This window comes from Octopus sinensis, linkage group LG1 (assembly GCF_006345805.1).
Source record: "Octopus sinensis linkage group LG1, ASM634580v1, whole genome shotgun sequence".
Classification (NCBI taxonomy): Eukaryota; Metazoa; Mollusca; class Cephalopoda; order Octopoda; family Octopodidae; genus Octopus; species Octopus sinensis.
In genome coordinates this window covers 144,694,947-144,714,137 of record NC_042997.1, presented here as the reverse complement: position 1 = coordinate 144,714,137, position 19,191 = coordinate 144,694,947, and the positions used below count along the sequence as shown (strand labels likewise).

The following is a 19,191-nucleotide window of genomic DNA, read 5'->3' as shown; positions in this document are numbered from 1 at the left end:
CAAAGCACTTCATTTCATGTTGCTCCAGTCCACTCAGCTGGCAAAAATAAGTAACGCAGTGATGGACTGGTGTCCTGTCCAGCTGGGGAACACATATGTCATTGAAACCAGGAAACTGGGCCCATGAGCCTGGCTAGGCTTTAAAAGGGCACATTTATTTTTTTTTAGCTTAGCAGAAGCCCTGTGTGTGTGTGTGTGTGTGTGTATGTGTGTGCGTGTGTGTGCATGTGTGCATGCACATGTGTGTGTATATATATATATATATATATATATCATGTGAAGGTGCATGGTTCAGTGGTTTGAGTGTTGAGCTCAGAAACATGAGGTAGTGAGTTCGAATTTTGGACCAGTCTCTATGTTATGTTCTTGAGCAATAATTGTCATCATCAATTAATGTCCATCTTCCATGCCAGCATGGCTCAGGTGGTTTGACAGGAGCTAGTAAGTCTGGGGGCTGCGCCAAGCTGCACTGTCTGCTTTAGCATGGTTTTTCCAGCTGGATGCCCTTCCTAATATCAAGATCAGTTGTGTGATCAGATTTGTGCTTTCCAACTACATGGTTTCAGGTTCAATCCCACTGTGTAGCGCATTTCTTTGGGAAAATGTCTTCTACTATGACCCCAGGTCGACCAAAGCATTGCGATAGGATTTGGTTGACAGAAACTGAAAAAAGCCTGTTGTATCCACTGTATATATATATGTGTGTGTGTGTGTGTGTGTGTGGTGTGTGTGTGTGTTTGTCACTTTTCTGCAAGCAGTGTTTTTCATGTCCAGTCTTTGAAGACATGTTTGGTCATAAGAAAATATTACCTTGTTTGAAAACAGGTGATGGTTAGCTACAGGAAAGGCATCTAGCCTCAACAAATTTTGTCCAGACTATGAGATAATGGAAAGTGGATGTTAAAATGGTAGAGATAATGATTGTGTGTGTGTGCGTGTGCTCCATTGTGCATATTTCTCACCTCTTGATATCTGGTGGTGGTTTGTTTACGTCCCTGTAATTTAATGATTCAACGAAAAGTTATCAATAGAATAAGTACCATATTAGATGTAAGTAAAAGTATGTATTGGGAGTTGATTTGATCATTTAAGCACTTGAAAGCGGTGCTCCAGTTTGGCCAAAGTCCAACAAGAGGAAACACCAAAACAATAAAGGAAAAGATGAAAAGCGCACCACAGAGTTTGTAATCGAATAGTTCCAATTTATTGGCAATAAAAGCCAATGTCACTTCTTTGAATTTGACATTTATATGCATAACTTTATACATACATTCATACACACACTCATATAATACACACACATACAAGCATGTGTGTATTTGTATTTTGTATGAGTGAATGTGTATATATATATATATATATATATATATCTACATGCACCTGTCTGTCTCTCTCTATGTAAATCTGTGTATGTAACACAAACATACACACGTGTGTGTATATGTATTTTATATGAATGAATGTGTATATATATGTGTATGCAGCTGTCTGTCTGTCTCTCTATGTAACTTTGTGTGTATATAATATATCATAGATACATACACACAAATGCACAAACTCATATATATATATATAGATATACATACATATACACATACACCTACATGCATGCATGCACACAAAATACACAGTTCCATGGTTATTTACAGATATACATATTCACATATAATACACACACATATACAGATACACACACTCATATATACATATGTATATACACACAAACATACATGTCTATACACACATATACACATACACACACACATATATATATATACACACATACACACACATATATATATATACATATACACATACATACACACACACACACACACACACACATATATATCTACATGTCTATACACACATATACACATACACAAGTATATATATATATTATCTACATGTCTATACGCATACATACACACATATACACATACACAAATATATATATATATATATATATATATATATATATATCTACATGTCTATACACATACATACACACACAAATATATATATATGTATATGCACACACGTCATTTTTATCCATTAGGCTTGTATATTACATTCAGTAATGCAATAAACCTTACTTTTCACAGCTAACATAATTTGGTATTGGCAGCTATATATATAATTTAGCATCCTCTGGATTTGCTTAAACTCAGCTGAATGTCTTTACTGTGGTTTTCATGAAAACAAATACATTATTTTACATGTGTATATTTATGTATGTTTTTCTGTACACATTCATGTTTGTATGTTTGTGCATGTACAATGCTTATGTGTTTATTGTAACTATAAATGTGTTATCTTACTTCTGTTGATCAATGCAGCAGCCGTCGTATAAGGCTTCCTTGACAAAATCTCTAGATATGAATTCTTAATCTCTTGGTGACTGTGCTCTACATACACATACACACACACACACCACACTTTCGTGGCAAATATATGGTCAGTAGTTTTAAGAGGTGCAGGCATGGTTGTGTGGTTAAGAGGTTTACTTCCAAAGTAGATGGTTTTGAGTTCAGCTACCACTATATGGTATCTTAGGTAAGTGTCTTCTTTTTAAAGCCACCTGAAGCTAACCAAAGCCTAATGAGTGGATTTAGTAGATGCAAGAAGTGCTTATCTATCTATCTGTCTGTCTGTCTGTCTGCCTATCTGTCTGTTTATCTGTCTGTCTATCTGTCTATCTATTTATCTGTCTGTCTATCTATCTGTCTATTTATCTGTCTATCTATCTGTCTATCTATCTGTCTGTCTATCTATCTATCTATCTATCTATCTATCTATCTATCTATCTATCTATCTATCTATCTATCTATCTATCTATCTATTTGTCTGTGTGTCTGTCTGTCTATGTATCTATCTACGTATGTATGTATGTATCTATCTATCTGTCTATCTATCCTTTTGTCTATGTATTTATCTCTATCTATCTACACTTCCTTTCTTCCTTCCTTTTTTTGTTTGTTTCTTTGTTGTTCAGCACTAGGACAATTAGAAAACCAAGTCTTATTTCAGGAGTGTTTAAAATCCAAAAACAATAAGCCTTGTAGTCAACACCAATAATATAGCCAATCCATCAAAATGGTGATGTTTGGTTGATAACTGATGAAGGATTGAGATTGTCCACATCCACTGTGTGTATTTTTACCCATTTTCGACATGTACATTTGTCGTTCTCGGATACATTACTATTATACATTTATATTCGTACACGTATAATGCTAAACATGCATTCAGACATGTTTACATGTGCACACAGATATGCAAATAAATTATTGGTTGAAAGCTAAGCTTTTCTTTTCTGAGATTAAGCATCTATTTGCTGTTACTTTGAAAGGAAATCTGACATGGGTACTTTCTATTTAGATTAAAACTGCACACCGAGATATCAAAGATAACACACTATTGTTTAATACAAAGAAATAACATAACACTTGAGATACACTGATGTGTATTTGAATGTGTTAAGGCGGCAAGCTGGCAGAATTGTTAGAACACCAGCAAAATGCTTAGAGGCATTTCATCTGTCTTTACGTTCTGAGTTCAAATTCCTCCAAGATCAACTTTGCCTTTCAACCTTTCAGGGTCGATAAATTAAGTACCAGTTGTGTACTGGGGTTGATCTAATTGATTAGCCCCCTCCCCCAACATTTCAGGGCTTGTGCCTAGATTAGAAAAGAATTTATTTATTTACAAAGGTAGCGAGCTGGCAGAAACATTAGCATGCCAAGCAAAATGCTTAGCGGTATTTTGTCTGTCTTTATATTCTGAGTTCAAATTCCATCAAGATTGACTTTGCCTTTCATCCTTTCGAGGTTGATAAATTAAGTATCAGTTGTGTACAGGGGTCAATCTAATCGACTGGCTCCTCCCCCAAAATTTCAGGCCTTGTACCTAGAGTAGAAATAATCCATAGCACCTGTACAATATTTTTTTAAACACTCAAGAGAAATAACCCATTTCATTATTTATGTTCGATTACTTTGAATATTGATCTTTTTTTTGTATGTCCTATTTCTAATTTTTGCAGACTATCACTTTTATACTTTATTTGACACGCAAGTAGAAATCATGTCTGGAAACCTCATGACATACTTAGATTGTTGGAAAAAATGGATAATAGGGCCCTTCCAATGGCTCCTTCTATCTCCTACATATTACTAATATTTTATTTAAACAACTCAAGGGAAATAACTCAAACTACCTGCAAATTTTAGCGAAGTGATAAATATTTGATTCTCATGATCAGCTGACCTAATTCTGCATTTCACTACTCACTGCTAAACATTATTGTACTTCTTTAATTTCGAATCTTAAACATTAAAAACTTCATTCACACATTTCTATACATGCATACTTTTTTGAATGCCCATTTCTTTGATAATTCTACATTTTTACAGCTACACTTTTTCCATGACAGTAGATAAACTTTTTATTCCACAACTTATTTGTAGTTGTTTCGTGCAGGCATAGCATGGATTCAATCCTCAATTGCCAAATTTCACTTAACACTTCAAAAGCGTTTTTCTTACAGTAAAACAATAGTTTTTCTGTGAATGACGGCAGTTATACATTTCCCTGATGCCTTTGCTAAGCAGAATAATCTCTCATCAACACTCCAAAAACCTCTCCTGCCAACCTTCAACAATCTCTCCCTCCTCCAGCCCACAGTTTTTTTGTGATGGAAAATATACCTTATGTGGAAGTTATAACGAAATTGCTTTCTTATATCAGAGTAATAAGGCATTTCAATAGAACATCTTTACTCTTGGGAATTACCAGGTATACCAGCTAGTATATACATATATGTAAAAAAGAAAACACACACACACACATGCAGTGAGCTTCCACACAGTTTCTATCTCCCAAATTCACTCACAAGGCATTGGTCAGTCTATGGCTATATCAGAAGACACTTGCTCAAGCTGCTGTGCATTGGCACTGAATCTAAAACTCTGTAGTTGCAAAGCAATCTTCTTAACCACACAGCCATGCCGGCATGACAGACTAATGGAAATGTTAGAGGATCAGAGGTGATGCCTTGCAGTATTTGTTATAACTCTTTACATTGTGAGCTCAAATCCCACCTGTGACCTGCTTGGGCTATAGATTTAATTTGTCATCTGGTTAACACTACAACCTTGATGAAGGAATAGCATCCACAACCATGGGAAACATGATACATGTAACCTCATTCACCATTAATTAATTCATTACAGACTCAGGATAACACAGTATGTTGAGTTGTAAAGCATGTCTTACGCAGTATCATGGATTGGTCTGTGCTAAATTAGGTCTGCGATCATTTAAAGATTTTGCTCAGCTATCCAAAATGCATTGATTATCACGTATGTTTATACGACCATACTTTGAGGTTGCATATTTTATTCTTATATGGATTTATGTTCTTGTATCCATCAATATGGAGCTCAATGAACAGAAAAATACAAAGGTTTCTGGTCCTAACAAATGATGCAGACATTCTCTCAAGGAAACGATAGAACTGGTCAAGAGAATTGTAATTGTGGAAGGTGTTGGTGCCGCTAAGTAAAATGCACTCATGCCGGTTCCATAAAAAAGAACCTGTGCTGGTGCCATGTGAAATGCATCTGTGTTGGTACCATGTGAAATGCACCTATGCTGGTGCCATGTGAAAAGCATCTGTTCTGGTGCCACATAAAAAGCACCTAGTACACGCTGTAAAGTGGTTGGCATTAGGAAGGGCATCCAGGCATAGAAATTATACCAAAACAAACAGTTGGAACCTGGTGCAGCTCTCCAACTGGCCAGCTTCTGCCAAACTGTCCAACCCATGCCAGCATGGAAAATGGCCATTAAAGGATAATGATGTTTGTTAAGATGAAGAAGCTTTGTTGCTGTGTGTCACAAATTTGGTATCAATGAATCTATTATTCTTTCCATTTATAAAGTGCATGGGAATTATTCATCTATCATTTTGCTTTTTCTTTTTCAACTAAACACTCATGGTAAACAAGGATAGATGTACTTTTGTTCTGCTCTGTTTTGAGTTGAAATCTTTCCAGAGTAGGTTTTGCCCTTTGTCTATCTAAAGTTAATATAATCAATACCACTTGTTGCTTAGGTCTAGGTCAGCCATGACCCTGTAGACCTTTGGTCAGTAACAATCCAACCAGAATCATATTGTCTTTTTTTGTATCAGATAATGTATCTAAAACTACATTATTCAAAGTGTTCTAATTTTTAATGTTTTGGCGATTATATTACTAATGAAATATTTTAATTACTTTTGAAAAATAATCAAGAATTTTAAGGGATTCAATAAGATAATTAGCTTTCCATTATTGAGCTGCTGCTGTTTTAAATGTAAGTAAATTATACTGTATGTTTATTATAGATTTGAATAGAAATATAAATCATAAAACGAGTTGTCTCAGATTATTATGGAAAGGATTATGACAGTATGATGTAACATCAGTGAGATTTGGCTGCTTTTTATAGTTGATAGAATGCTCATATAGAAAGTCCATTTACCAGTAATATACTGAGGTTAATTCACAGGACTATATCCTGATCTCTTGCTAAAATTACATGTACATAGTGAAAATAAATTAGTATTCTTTGTATTTTATCTGAACATAATTCCTAGAAAAAAAAAATCCAGAATTTTTTCTGTTTTCTCTTTTCTTTTCGAATTATTCCAGTTTTGAGCACATATCATTGCTGTTTATTTTATTGGCTGTGAGAGGAATTCTACAGTCTATGTTCTTAGAATTCCAGATCAATACAGCCGTTTCTTAATATCTGGTCTGTCACAGACTTGTTTTGTGACCTGTATGATGTAGGTTTATATGTTTTTGGAATATCATTTCTTACCATATCTACTCTATTATGTAATTGTATTGGATCTGATTTTCCAGATCAATAGATCTTTGCCAAGTCATTGATATCAGTTTTCTTTCTTTCTATTTATTATTTATCGTTTTTTCTAAGCATCTAATTTAGTGTCAGACATATCACGTCAGTAAAGAAGGTAATTCAAGAATCTGTCTAAATCAAAATCTCTTTAACCTGCTTGCCATACTTGCACTGTCTATCACAGTAAATATCATCATCATCACCACCCCCAGCAGCGGCAGTATTTTAATGTTCGTTTTACCATGCTTGCATGGGTTAGACGAAATTTGTCGAGGTAGTTTCTACAGCTGGATGCTTCTCTCTTGCCAAGTCTCACCTGTATCCAAACAAGGCAATATTTTTCCCCTCATCCTTTGAAGATGAAAAGCACAATGGCCAGACATGTTTTCTGGTTTTAAATTAGTGTATGTATGATGTTATGACAAAAACACACACACATACTCTTCATGGGCTTCTGCATAGTTTCTATTTCCTGATTTCCATCATCAGATATTAGTGTCAACTCAACCCAAGGCTTCCGTAGAAGACATGATGCAGTGCAGTGAAATCAAACCTGCAATCACAAGGCTGCAAAGTAAACTCTTTAACCACAGCTTACCCTGTTAATTTTTTTTTTGTTTTGTTTTGTTTTCTTTGTTATATTTTTAATATCTGTATATCTGTCAGCTTAACATCAGGCTCAAACTTGTTTCATCAACAAGATCACACAGGGAGTCAATGTTGTTGTTGTTGTCTCCCTTAGTGCTGTTAAACACTATCATTAACCTAAAACAAATTATCTTTTAAATATTGCCTCGACTAAAAACTTGCTCGCAGAACCAGGTGTAAGTTTACAGTAATTATATCTATCTATGAAAGTGGGGGTCTCTAGGTTCTTTTGCACCCTAGAATTGACAGTAATGCCTGTTAATTACTCTTCAAAATTCTTTCTCTGATTTTATTTAGGCCAGGTAAGGAAAAAAAAGATCAAAGTTTGACATTTTAAGAAATCAAGTGTCTTGAACACTTTTGTAACCATGTTTATGATAAAGTTCCAAATCCACGACGGATTTCAGAACATCATTGTAGAAAATGTGTCCATGAAAGAAATTAGCGAAATAGTTAACCATTCTACAATTAAGCTTGTATCTGAGGCATAGTTTAATCATAAATTTCTATCATAAAGTTCTATCATAAATTATGACAGAAGGTTTAAAACCTGACTCTTTTTGATACCAACATGTCTGTGACTGCACCTAGTCCTATGATACAAACTTTTCATTTTAAAGTGACCTTAAACTAAAACTTTACATCAACATTACATGTTAATTTATATTATAAACACCAACTTAATAATGGCAAAGTAATTTTACTAAATTCTTCATTATTTTCAAAATTAACCAAAACAAAGAGAATAAGTTTCAAAAGAAATATGATAACCAAAGGGTTAAATAAAAACCTCTACAAAATGCCCAATTTTCTATCACAGAACTAGAGTAGCCGCAGATAATTTGCTATCAAGTGGGTTAACTATCATATTCAATAATGTACAACTAGGTTTTCTCTCTTTCCAGTTTTTTTTGTTGTATTTGCACGTGAGTGAGTGAATATATTAATTAAGATGTAGCCAAACTGAGCAAAGGTGACATAAACTTCAGGATTATATATGCTTTATCAGGAATTCAACTAACTTTTGTCACTGGTTTTTGTTGAATGTGTCATATCAGATAGCAGAGAAGCTTCTAGATAAAGACACCTACTATCATGGTTAGCAACACACAAAGTTTTCTTCATTGGGAATTGTACAGTCACTGTTACTTTACGAAGCTGGCATTGATAACAACAGTTTTGTTGTACAGTATTGAGGCCTGGATAATAATAGAAACTTTAGCAAAAGATATAAACACTAGATATCATTCTTTTATGATTTACACTTGGAGTTTATTTACTGGAAAAAATTAAATTAAATAATAACTGGCCAATTGCAAGATGGTATGGCTATGAAGTTAAGAAATTTGATTTATGGATGATGATGATGATGATGATGATGATGGTATTGAGCCTGGTTCTATAGCACAAGGCACCATGGTAAGTGTCTTCTACAATAGCCTAGGTTGATCAATATCTTGTGAGTGAATTTGGTAGACAGAAGCTGTGTTTTAGCTGCTATGTGTGTGCGTGTATGTGTGTGTGTGTGTGTGTGTGTGTCTAATACAAATAACAAGACAAAGAAATATGGCTGCTTATTTGGTTAAGAGGCTTGTTTTCCAACCATATGGTTCTGGGTGCAGTCCCACTACATGAAACCTTGGGCAAAAGTCTTCCCTAGGCCAACCAAAGCCTTGTGACAGAATTTGATAGATAGGAGCTGAAAGAAACCAGTTGTGTGTGTGTATGTGTGTGTGTGTGTGTGTATGTGTGTGTGTGTGTATGTGTGTGTGTGTGTGTGTACATATGAGTTGGTGTCTGTTGTAAAATTGTGTAGTAGTTGTAAAGAAGTGTCACCATCATATAAGTATTGTTCTTCGTCTCCAATCTTCAGAGAAAACATGTCTAGCTATTGAGAAATATTCTTTTCTACTCTACGCCCAAAATTTTTGGGGAGGGGGCCAGTCGATTAGATCGACTCCAATATGCAACTGGTACTTAATTTATCAACCCCAAAAGATGAAATGCAAAGTCAAGAAATATTACCTTCAGTTCCTATAAATTATTCTTTTGCAAAAGGTCTCTGAGACTGATAGGAGAAAGGAATGCAGTTATTTTCAAACCAGTGCCTTGGACTACAGTCAATAAATAAAGTCCTTAGTACTAGATCAAATGTGAATATGAGTGGCTTAGTGACTAGGTTGTTGCAGTCATGATAATAAGATCCTGATTTTGGTTCTCAGACTGGGTGATGTGTTTATTCTAGGATGAAAAACATAATTTTATGCTGCACCACCCCACTCATCTAAGGTTCATTTGGTGATATTAAACCAAGCAATGGATGAAATGTACCAACCAGGAAATCAAGATGCCAATAACCAGAACAAATACTGAAAGACATCTCATTTGATGCTCAACAAATTCTGTCTGTTCACTACTTAGGAATAGACAGAATTGACTCTGAAAGGATGAAAGGAAAATGTGCCTTCACTAGGATTTGAACTCAAAGCAAGGCAGAATGGCCCAGTCTTTGCTATGGATGATGACATAATGCTGGCGTCAAGATTAAAAACCATGGATAAACAATTTGACATTCTGTTAACTCAGTCAATTTTAGCTTTTATATTTACACATGCAAATCTGTAGTCTCTTGGCCTGTAAGAAATATCAGCCAAATGACCCTCAATTCATACTCTATTAAAGTCAGAGCATACTAGATAATATAGTATTGAACTTGCTTTGTCTGAATCAACGATATGATAGTCATGACTGGAAAATCTTTGATCATAAGTTTGCTTCATCAGGGCTGACCTGGGAGCTAAGCAATAATAAATATACAGGCATAGGAGTGGCTGTGTGGTAAGTAGGTTGCTTACGAACCACATGGTTCCGGGTTCAGTGTCACTGCGTGGCACCTTGGGCAAGTGTCTTCTACTATGGCCTTGGGCTGACCAAAGCCTTGTGAGTGGATTTGGTAGACGGACTGAAAGAAGCCCATCGTATATATATATGTGTGTGTGTGTGTGTGTGTTTGTGTGTCTGTGTTTGTCCCCTCCAACATCGCTTGACAACCGATGCTGGTGTGTTTACGTCCCCGTAACTTACCGGTTCGGCAAAAGAGTCCAATAGAATAAGTACTAGGCTTACAAAGAATAAGTCCTGGGGTTGATTTGCTCGACTAAAGGCAGTGCTCCAGCATGGCCACAGTCAAATGACTGAAACGAGTAAAAGAGTATACATATACCACATATGACACAAGCATATCCATGCCAGCATGGAAAGCGGACGTTAAACGACGATGATGACGATGATGATATGCACACACTCCTGTCTTGTTGTATAAATAGCTACCACAACAAAATCTTTATTTTCAGATTCATGACTGTTCATAACATTGAAAATAGTTAGTGAAAAGATAAGAGAAATTTTAAAGGTATTAAATCCTCCAGTGTAATTTTAATCTGCTGTTAGTTAGTTAATGAGTATTAACTAAAATTTCTTTAAGCTTTACATTTCTTTTGTCAGAAAATTTATGGTTATTGGTAGTTTTGCACCTGATGATGTTTTGTTTTTTTAACACTTTAATATATCATCATCTCCCAGCAGCAGTGAATAAAGGCAGTAGTAAGCTGGCATGTCAAACAAAATACTTAGCAGCATTTCTTCTGGTTTGTTACATTCTGAGTTCAAATCCCTCCATGGTCAAATTTGCCAGTCATCCCTTTGTGAGTTGATAATATAAGATAGCTGTCAAGTACTGGGGATTGGTATAATTGACTTGTCCTCTCCTCTCAGCTTTACTGTACTTGAACCATGCAATGGGTTGGCAGCCTCTTCAGAGGAATATTGTGATCTTGGTCACCTAAATGCTTTACATGCCATGGAAACTGAATACCCAACATTATGAACTGTAGAGCTCAAGAAAAAATTTTTTTTAAATATGTGCTGGCGTGGCTGTGTGGTAAGAGGCTTGCTTCCCAACCACATGGTTCCAGGTTCAGTCCCACTGCATAGCAACTTAAGCAAGTGTCTTCTACTGTAGCCGCAGGTTGACCAAAGCCTTGTGAGTGGATTTGGTAGACGGAAACTGAAAGAAGCCCATCATATATATGTATGTATGTGTGTGTATGTATTTGTGTGTTTGCCCCTCCACCATCACTTGACAACTGATGTTGGTGAGTTTACGTACTCGTAACTTAGCAGTTTGGCAAAAGACATCCGATAGAATAAGTACCAGGCTTACAAAGAATAAGTCCAGGGTCGATTTGTTTGACTGGGAGTGGTGCTCCAGCATGGCCACAGTCAAATGGCTTCATGGCCGCTCCTGTCAAGCTATCAACCCATGCCAACATGGAAAATAGATGTTAAATGATGATGATGATGATGGCACCTACTCTTCAGCCTTCAAATTTCACACCAGATATCTAAGCAGGTATAACTGTGTCGTTAAGAAGCTCGCTTTGTAATCATATGGTTTTAGGTTCAGTCCCATTGCATGGCACCTTGGACAAGTGTCTTCTAATACAGCCCTAGGTCAACCAATGTTGACAAACATCAATATTGTCTTTGATTCTTTTGAAGAATTCAGTATGCTCATTACCAATAATTCAACCATCACCTGCACCCTTCCCAATGATGTACCCATGTATAAAACAATCATTGACACCGTCATCATTTAATGTCTGTTTTTCATGCTGGCATGGGTTGGACAATTTGACAGGAGCTGGCAAGGCTTGGAGGCTTCACCACATTTCATAATCTGTTTTGGCTTGGTTTCTACAGCTGGATGCCCTTCCTAATGCCAACCACTTTACAGAATGTATTGGGTGCTTTTTACATGACACTAGCATCACTGCTCTTCATGGGCATTGTTTAACCGTAGAACAGCTCTAATTAATCAAAGCTATGATCAAAGGCATTTCAGTTGGGACCACTCTGTCTTTTGTTATGTCCTTCATTATTTTAGATAGAAAGCTGTGATTAGAAGATTAAGGAGTGACCTCTTGCAGTTCAAGTAACTACATAGAGGATCTGTTCCCCCACTGGAGCTGCATTATTGTTGTCTTTGATCAAAGTGCTCCAGTTTATTAAGCCATACAGGGATGCCACATTGTGACAAAACACTGTCAAATTGATAGTTGCTCTGGTAGACAAAACTTAAAGATTGTCATTGCCACTACTAACAGCATCATCATCATCGTCATCAAAGTCGACATCATCATCATTATCATCATACCATCCTCATCAATGTCATTTACATTGTCTTTATCATCGTCGTCATAGCTTTTGTCAGCATTCTTGCTCATTGTGATCCTTCACATCATTGCCATTATTATTACTGGTATTCTTTCTGATATGCCTTTTCCTCATGATTGTAAGGGTAGGATAGGTAATCATCACTGTATTTTCACATGTGTTTGACTCAGCTTCCTCATCACCATCATCATCGTCATCATTATTATCAACAAGCATTATCATCTCTTTTGCAAAGCTATAATAATAATACATTGTTACAACTAGGTCTAATATAACTAACCATTTCATCCCGAGTCTTCCCTTGTTTTCTCCTAATCTACCATCAACTCCACTCTTCCCAAAAGCAATTGTCTGAGTTATTGTAAGTGAACAAAGGAAACAACAACAACAACATTCAATAACAAACACCTTAACAGATTTCTTAACAGCTCGTTTGACTATATAACTAATTAGAATTAGTTAATATTTTGAGATAATCTGAGCAGTTTGTTGTTAATCTTTTTATTCCATGAACAATAGACTGTTGCAGATAACTTTTATTGATTAAAATTAATTGCAAATTTTTGTTTTTCTTTCTTTTATTATCCAACTTAATCAATGTTTCAATTAGGAGTTGTGTTGTGGATGTCATTGTTAGTACAGCTCATTATTTTGCTAATAGATTACTCCCATGATGCTTCGGGGAAGCATGCTAATACACCCCCCACATGCACACACCTCATGTTTATTCTTTTATTGGTTCCATCCAGTTGTTTTCAAATATTTCTCTTAAATATTTTCTAAAATATTTAATTCTTTTAATAATGATAATAATAATAATAATGTTAGTTTCAAATTTTGGCACAAGGGCAGCAATTTCAAGGAATGGTGTAAGTTGATTGCATCAAACCTCCAGTGCACAACTGGTACTTCTTTCATTTCACCCTGAAACGATGAAAGGCAAAATCAACCTCTGCACAATTTGAACTGAGAACCTAAAGATGGACAAAACGCAGCTAAATATTTTGCCCAGCAAGTTAACAATTCAGCCAGCTTGCCGTTTTCATAATGATGAGGATAATGATAATAGGCATGTGCTGCTCTCTCACTCAATAATAATAATAATAATAATAATAATAAAAATAATAATAATAATAATGATAATAATAATATTAATCTTTTCTATTCTAGGCACAAGGCCTGAAATTTTTGGGGAGGGGACCAGCCAATTAGATCGACCCCAGTATGCAACTGGTACTTTATTTATCGACTCCAAAAGGATGAAAGGCAAAGTCGACCTCGGCATGCTTATATTTCTGCCAGCTCCTTAATAATAATATAATAATAATAATAATAATGATATTATATTTTGGGATGGTAATGTTTTCTTTTTTTACTTTTTTTTGTCAAAAATACACATGCATTATTATTTAGCCCCCACCAAAAATAAAAATGACCGAAATGCAACAATCTCGGTTTCGACACACGATTTCACATCAGGAATCTTGCAACACAAATTGATAATCATGATAATAATAATCCTTTTTGCTAAAGGCACAAGGCCTGAAATTTGGAGAGAAGGGAGTAGTTTCACTGGTGTTTCATTGGTACTTAGTTTATCGACCCTGTAAGGATGAAAGGCAAAGTCAACTTCAGCAGAATTTGAACTCAGAATATAGCAGCAGATGAAATACTGCTAAGCATTTCACTCAGCATGCCAACGAATCTGCCAGCTTGCTGCCTCAATAATGATGATAATAATTGTTGTTGTTATTTTGCTCTTACATAGTATTGATGTAGTAATTCATTTAATTTTGTTTCTTAATTAATCCCAATCCATGGTCTACAATGAAGCAATTTTCACCTTTCTCCAGCAAAAGTCCTTTTATACTGCTCACATATGTCTTTACGTTACATTTAAGATTTTCTTGCCAAATCTTGATAAACCCAGACAACAGGTTTTCTGCATTGCACCCTCCCCCAGATTAAGATCTAGCTTTGTAAGGCTTATCCTCAAATTCTTCTTCAGTTTCCAAGATGACAATGATCAATCAACTAAGAAAACTTGTTTCCATTGGTTCTTTCTAAACAGTTGATTTTGACTGTTGATTACAAGTCCTGACAAAAATGTCTCTGGTTTTTGGTAATAGGGTAGGATTTGAACTCAGAATGCACAGAACTGGAATAGATACCACAAGGCATTCTATCTGATGCTTTAGCAGTTCTACTAATTCTCTACTTCAGATTGATGTTTTAGTACTATTTTTTTTATTAACCCTACTAAAAATGAAAGGCTAAGTGGCCACAGTAGAATTTGAACTCAGAGTGCTCAGATGATGACGAGGATAGTGATTTAGAGCAAATACTTCAAGCAGCCTATCTAACACGGTGCTAATTCACCAGCCTACTACTCATGTAACAGGGTTAAAAAAACTCAAATCTACCATTCCCCACCAAGCTAAAGATCTTATGCTTGTTTAAGAAATCAAAATTTTTCATTGTCTTAGTATATACTTTCTTAAGCTTCCTTTCTTTGCAACTCCACCTTTTTTTTTACCAAATGCATTCACAGATCCCTTTCAGGGTCATGTGATTTGATAGATAATGAAACAATATAACCTGTTTATGATTATACTAGCAGTATCGCCCGGCGTTGTTCGGGTTTGTTTTGACCCTTTAGAATTGGAATTTTTGAAAGTAAAAATTTTGCATTTTGTAGCTTGTTATTCTCTTTAAGTGAACATTTTTCTGGTTGAAATACACCGGAAAATGGCGACACAGCAGTAAAAAAATTGTAAAAAATAGGGATTTTCATAGAAAAGAAGCACCTTTTTAATGTAAATAATTTTTGGTGTTAACATGGTCCGATTTGAATTCTTTCTTCTACGAAAGGAAGAGCAAGCCTTCTTCTATCATACTCTCAATTTTGGTCAACTTGCGTCGCAGGGTCTCAGAGGAGATAGTGTTAGTTGAAGGCTACCAAACCTGTCATACACAGACAACTTCAACTTTATATATAGAGAGATTAAGTAAAATATGATAACAACAAACTGAAGTTCAGAAAATTAAAACAATGTAGAAAAAAAAAACAAACAAAAAAGAATACAGAATAGGTGCTCGTTTTCTTTCAGCACCTCAAACTGTGACGTGATATTTGTCAGTGATATTCTTAAGGGAATTTAAGAGAAACTGAAAATGTAGGTTTACAGAAATCTGAGGAATGAAATGGTAACAGAGCTGTCATTGCTAATTCTGTAAAGAACATTTGAGATTCTGATTTCATGCTTAACCATTAAAGCATTTAGTTTGTTTTGAAAACTTGAGGTTTATGCACATAAAATACATGACAGCTCTGTAAATTCTTTACATTTCTTCAAAGAGAACTGTTATTATATTTCTTTCATTGCTACAATGGAAAAGATTTGGGTCTTCTCATTAGAGAATTACAATTGTTTATGTCAAATAGAAAATATTTGTAGAACTATTTTTCTATTCATAGTAAATACTCACTTGTGATCTGCTTAATTGAATTAAATGTGAGATTATCCTCACAGACAAAATCATCAGTTCATGAAAATGTTTCAAATTTATTGTCCTGTATTTTCATGGTTCCATGAGTTTATTTGTTTTTGTTTTTTGGTGTGTGTGTGTGTTTTTTTATGGATGCTTCAATTTTATGTCAAATCAAAAAATGTATGTCTTACCCTTGCAGAGATCTATTAAGTTCATTAAACTTCTCAAGTATGTCTGACAAATCTAGCACACTTTGTTAATTCTTATCATAAAAGAGTTCTGGAAGATTTTAGTCTTTTTCTGATAGATGTAACAGTATATGATCTCTTTTACTGTATTTCTCATTTCCCTTACTATGGTTGCTGCCAGTGAAAGCACTTGTAACATAACTTTATTTTTTCTTTTTGTTTTATTTAAATCTGTTTGTCTCCTGTAAATGTGGAGAGCATTCTACTCGATGGAGCTAAAAAACTGGACTATGAAGAAGGAACATGATGTACAATAGACTCCTCCTGAGGGCTCAAAACATTTTATGGCTTCAGTGCTGGACAAAAGTGGAAATTTATGAACATATTCCACCCATCTCTATTATTATTGTTCAACACAAAGTAGGTTTTGTTGTTCTGTCATGTTGAACAACAGTAAACCATATCAGCAGTTATGTTTTGGAGACTTCAGCACCTTCAGTTACATTGATTTTATTGAAAGACATATAACATGAAATTCAGGACCCACCAGAACTGAGAGGGCACAGAAAATTCCTAGCACATTATTGTGAAATGTTTCATGGTTGTGGTCTCTTGAATAAGTCATCTTCATGCTCATTCTTGTGACAGCCCTCACATATCTGTACACATTAGAAGTTTAGTTGGATTAGATCCTATGTTTTGGTTTAGATTCATGAACAGATAACTGTTCAATGTATATCCTTTAATGAAGCAGATAATGTTAATCGCATCTTAATTCTGAAGAAATGTTTTTAGCCACTAATGCTTCACAAATTCTGCAATGAATGAATGTAGTAAAATTGTCCAGATGACCCTTTAGTATTATATAAAGTCTACATCAGTGGTTTTCTACAGTGGTCCACTATGTGTGTTTCCATAAATCACATGTCTCTTAAGATCACAGTCCGTATTCCCAAAATGACTACAGTGTAGTCCGTAATATCTGTGGACATTGGGTTGGTCATCTTCATGGATTCGTTTCTTCAGGTGATATAACATAAGGTGAACATCTATTAATTTTATATCACCTGAAGAAATGAATCCATGATGATAATCCACCCGATGCCCATGAATTCTACGGGCTACACCATAATCATCTCAGGAATATGGACTGTGATCTTAAGAGACATGTGATTTGTGGAAACACGATTAGCAATGCATTAAAGGTTTATAAATTCTATTCAAGTTTTATTATTATATTTATCCTACACTATACCAGTACAACTCGATGCAACCCCCAAAACTGGTTCACCAGTCAGCATCATTAGACTGTGGCCAGCATAATGGAATGGGAACTCTATTTACATATTTGAAACATTTCCTGTAAACAAATTTAAAAGATATATATATATATATGTTTGTGTGCGTGTGTGTGAGTTTGTATTTCATTATTTTGCTAAATTTTAATCTAATGTATTCTGATCTTGCATTTTTGAATTTATCACCTTTCACATAAATATTGTTTGAATCTCTAATGAGTAAAACATGTTTATGTAACTTGTTTGTCAAGTTAATGAAATTATTAAATCTTGCCCTTTTCGTTTTTTTCATGAATACAGGTGAAGTTTTACCAGGTTTGAAAGTAGATTTGTTACACACTTATTTGCATGCATACACCTGTATACGTACATGTTCTTTTACGTTGTCACACAACTTGTTAGAAATAGCAATCAAATGTCCCTTAAATTCCACCTATTATCTTAAAAATGGAAGTATATATAGAATGTATCCATATTTCTAGGTATATAAAAACATGACTTAACTCTTTAGCATTCAGATTACTCTGTGAAATGCTATGCTTATTTATTCACATTGTGTTGAATTAATCATTCATTATCTTGTGGCATCAAGATTTCAATGATGTGATTTTATATTTTTAAAATAGCATTGTAGGTTAGGTGTAAGAAGCCAAATCTGGCCAGTTTTAGCACAAAACAGGTAGGATATTTTGGTCAGATATGGTTGCTTTAAATGCTAAAGTGTTAATCCTGCTCAATGCCTTTGGTTACAAGCCTTCTCATTCAGGATTCATTTTGGTTAAACAGCAACACACACATACACACACACACATGTCTAAAATAGATTAGTTTTATAATTTAAAAAATCTATGAATGAAAGAGTTTGAAAGAATTATTCTTATTTATGAAGATGGCGATCTGGCTGAATGGTTACAAATCAAGCAAAATGCTTGGTAGCATTTCTTTATGTTCTGAGTTCAAATTCCCCTGAGGTTGATTTTTTGCCTTTTATACTTTTGGCGTTAACAAAATAAGTATCAGTTGGACACTAGGGTTGATGTAACCGGCTCACCCCCTCCTTTGAAATTGCTGGCCTTGTGCTAAAATTTGAAATCATCATTATTCTTCTTCATGCATTAGTTGACGTTGTTGCTGTTGCTATTGTTGTTGCACTTGTTCCTCAAGTGTTGATGTTGCTATTTAATTATGGCAGCAGGAAGATATATCGAGTAGGATGTTTGTTAGTTTTTTTGGGTTTTTTTTCCTCCTTCAGGCTGATTAATTTGTCACAAGCTCGTTATTCCCACTCCCAACCTTCAAGCCATCTGCGTGTATATAGTATGTTATTTTACCTTCCTTTTTCCTTGTTTACTTTAACTGTCCATTATTAATGCCTTTTCTCTCACTTTTCCTCCTTCTTTCTTGCACTTAAAGATTAT

At 35.0% G+C, this 19,191-nt stretch overlaps 1 protein-coding gene across 3 annotated transcripts in view; it reads left to right on the top strand.

Annotated features, from left to right (window-relative positions):
- The window catches only part of LOC115218042 (general receptor for phosphoinositides 1-associated scaffold protein-like), a 287,072-nt gene that overhangs the window by 73,807 nt on the left and 194,074 nt on the right, over positions 1-19,191 (top strand). Inside the window, exon 2 of one of the 3 annotated variants that reach the window (XM_036505605.1) lies at positions 18,074-18,088. The exons of the other annotated variants lie outside the window; for them this stretch is intronic. Within the exon in view, the coding sequence (XP_036361498.1) occupies positions 18,074-18,088 (15 nt within the window). The remainder of the gene's footprint in view (positions 1-18,073; positions 18,089-19,191) is intronic. 3 annotated transcript variants of the gene reach the window in all.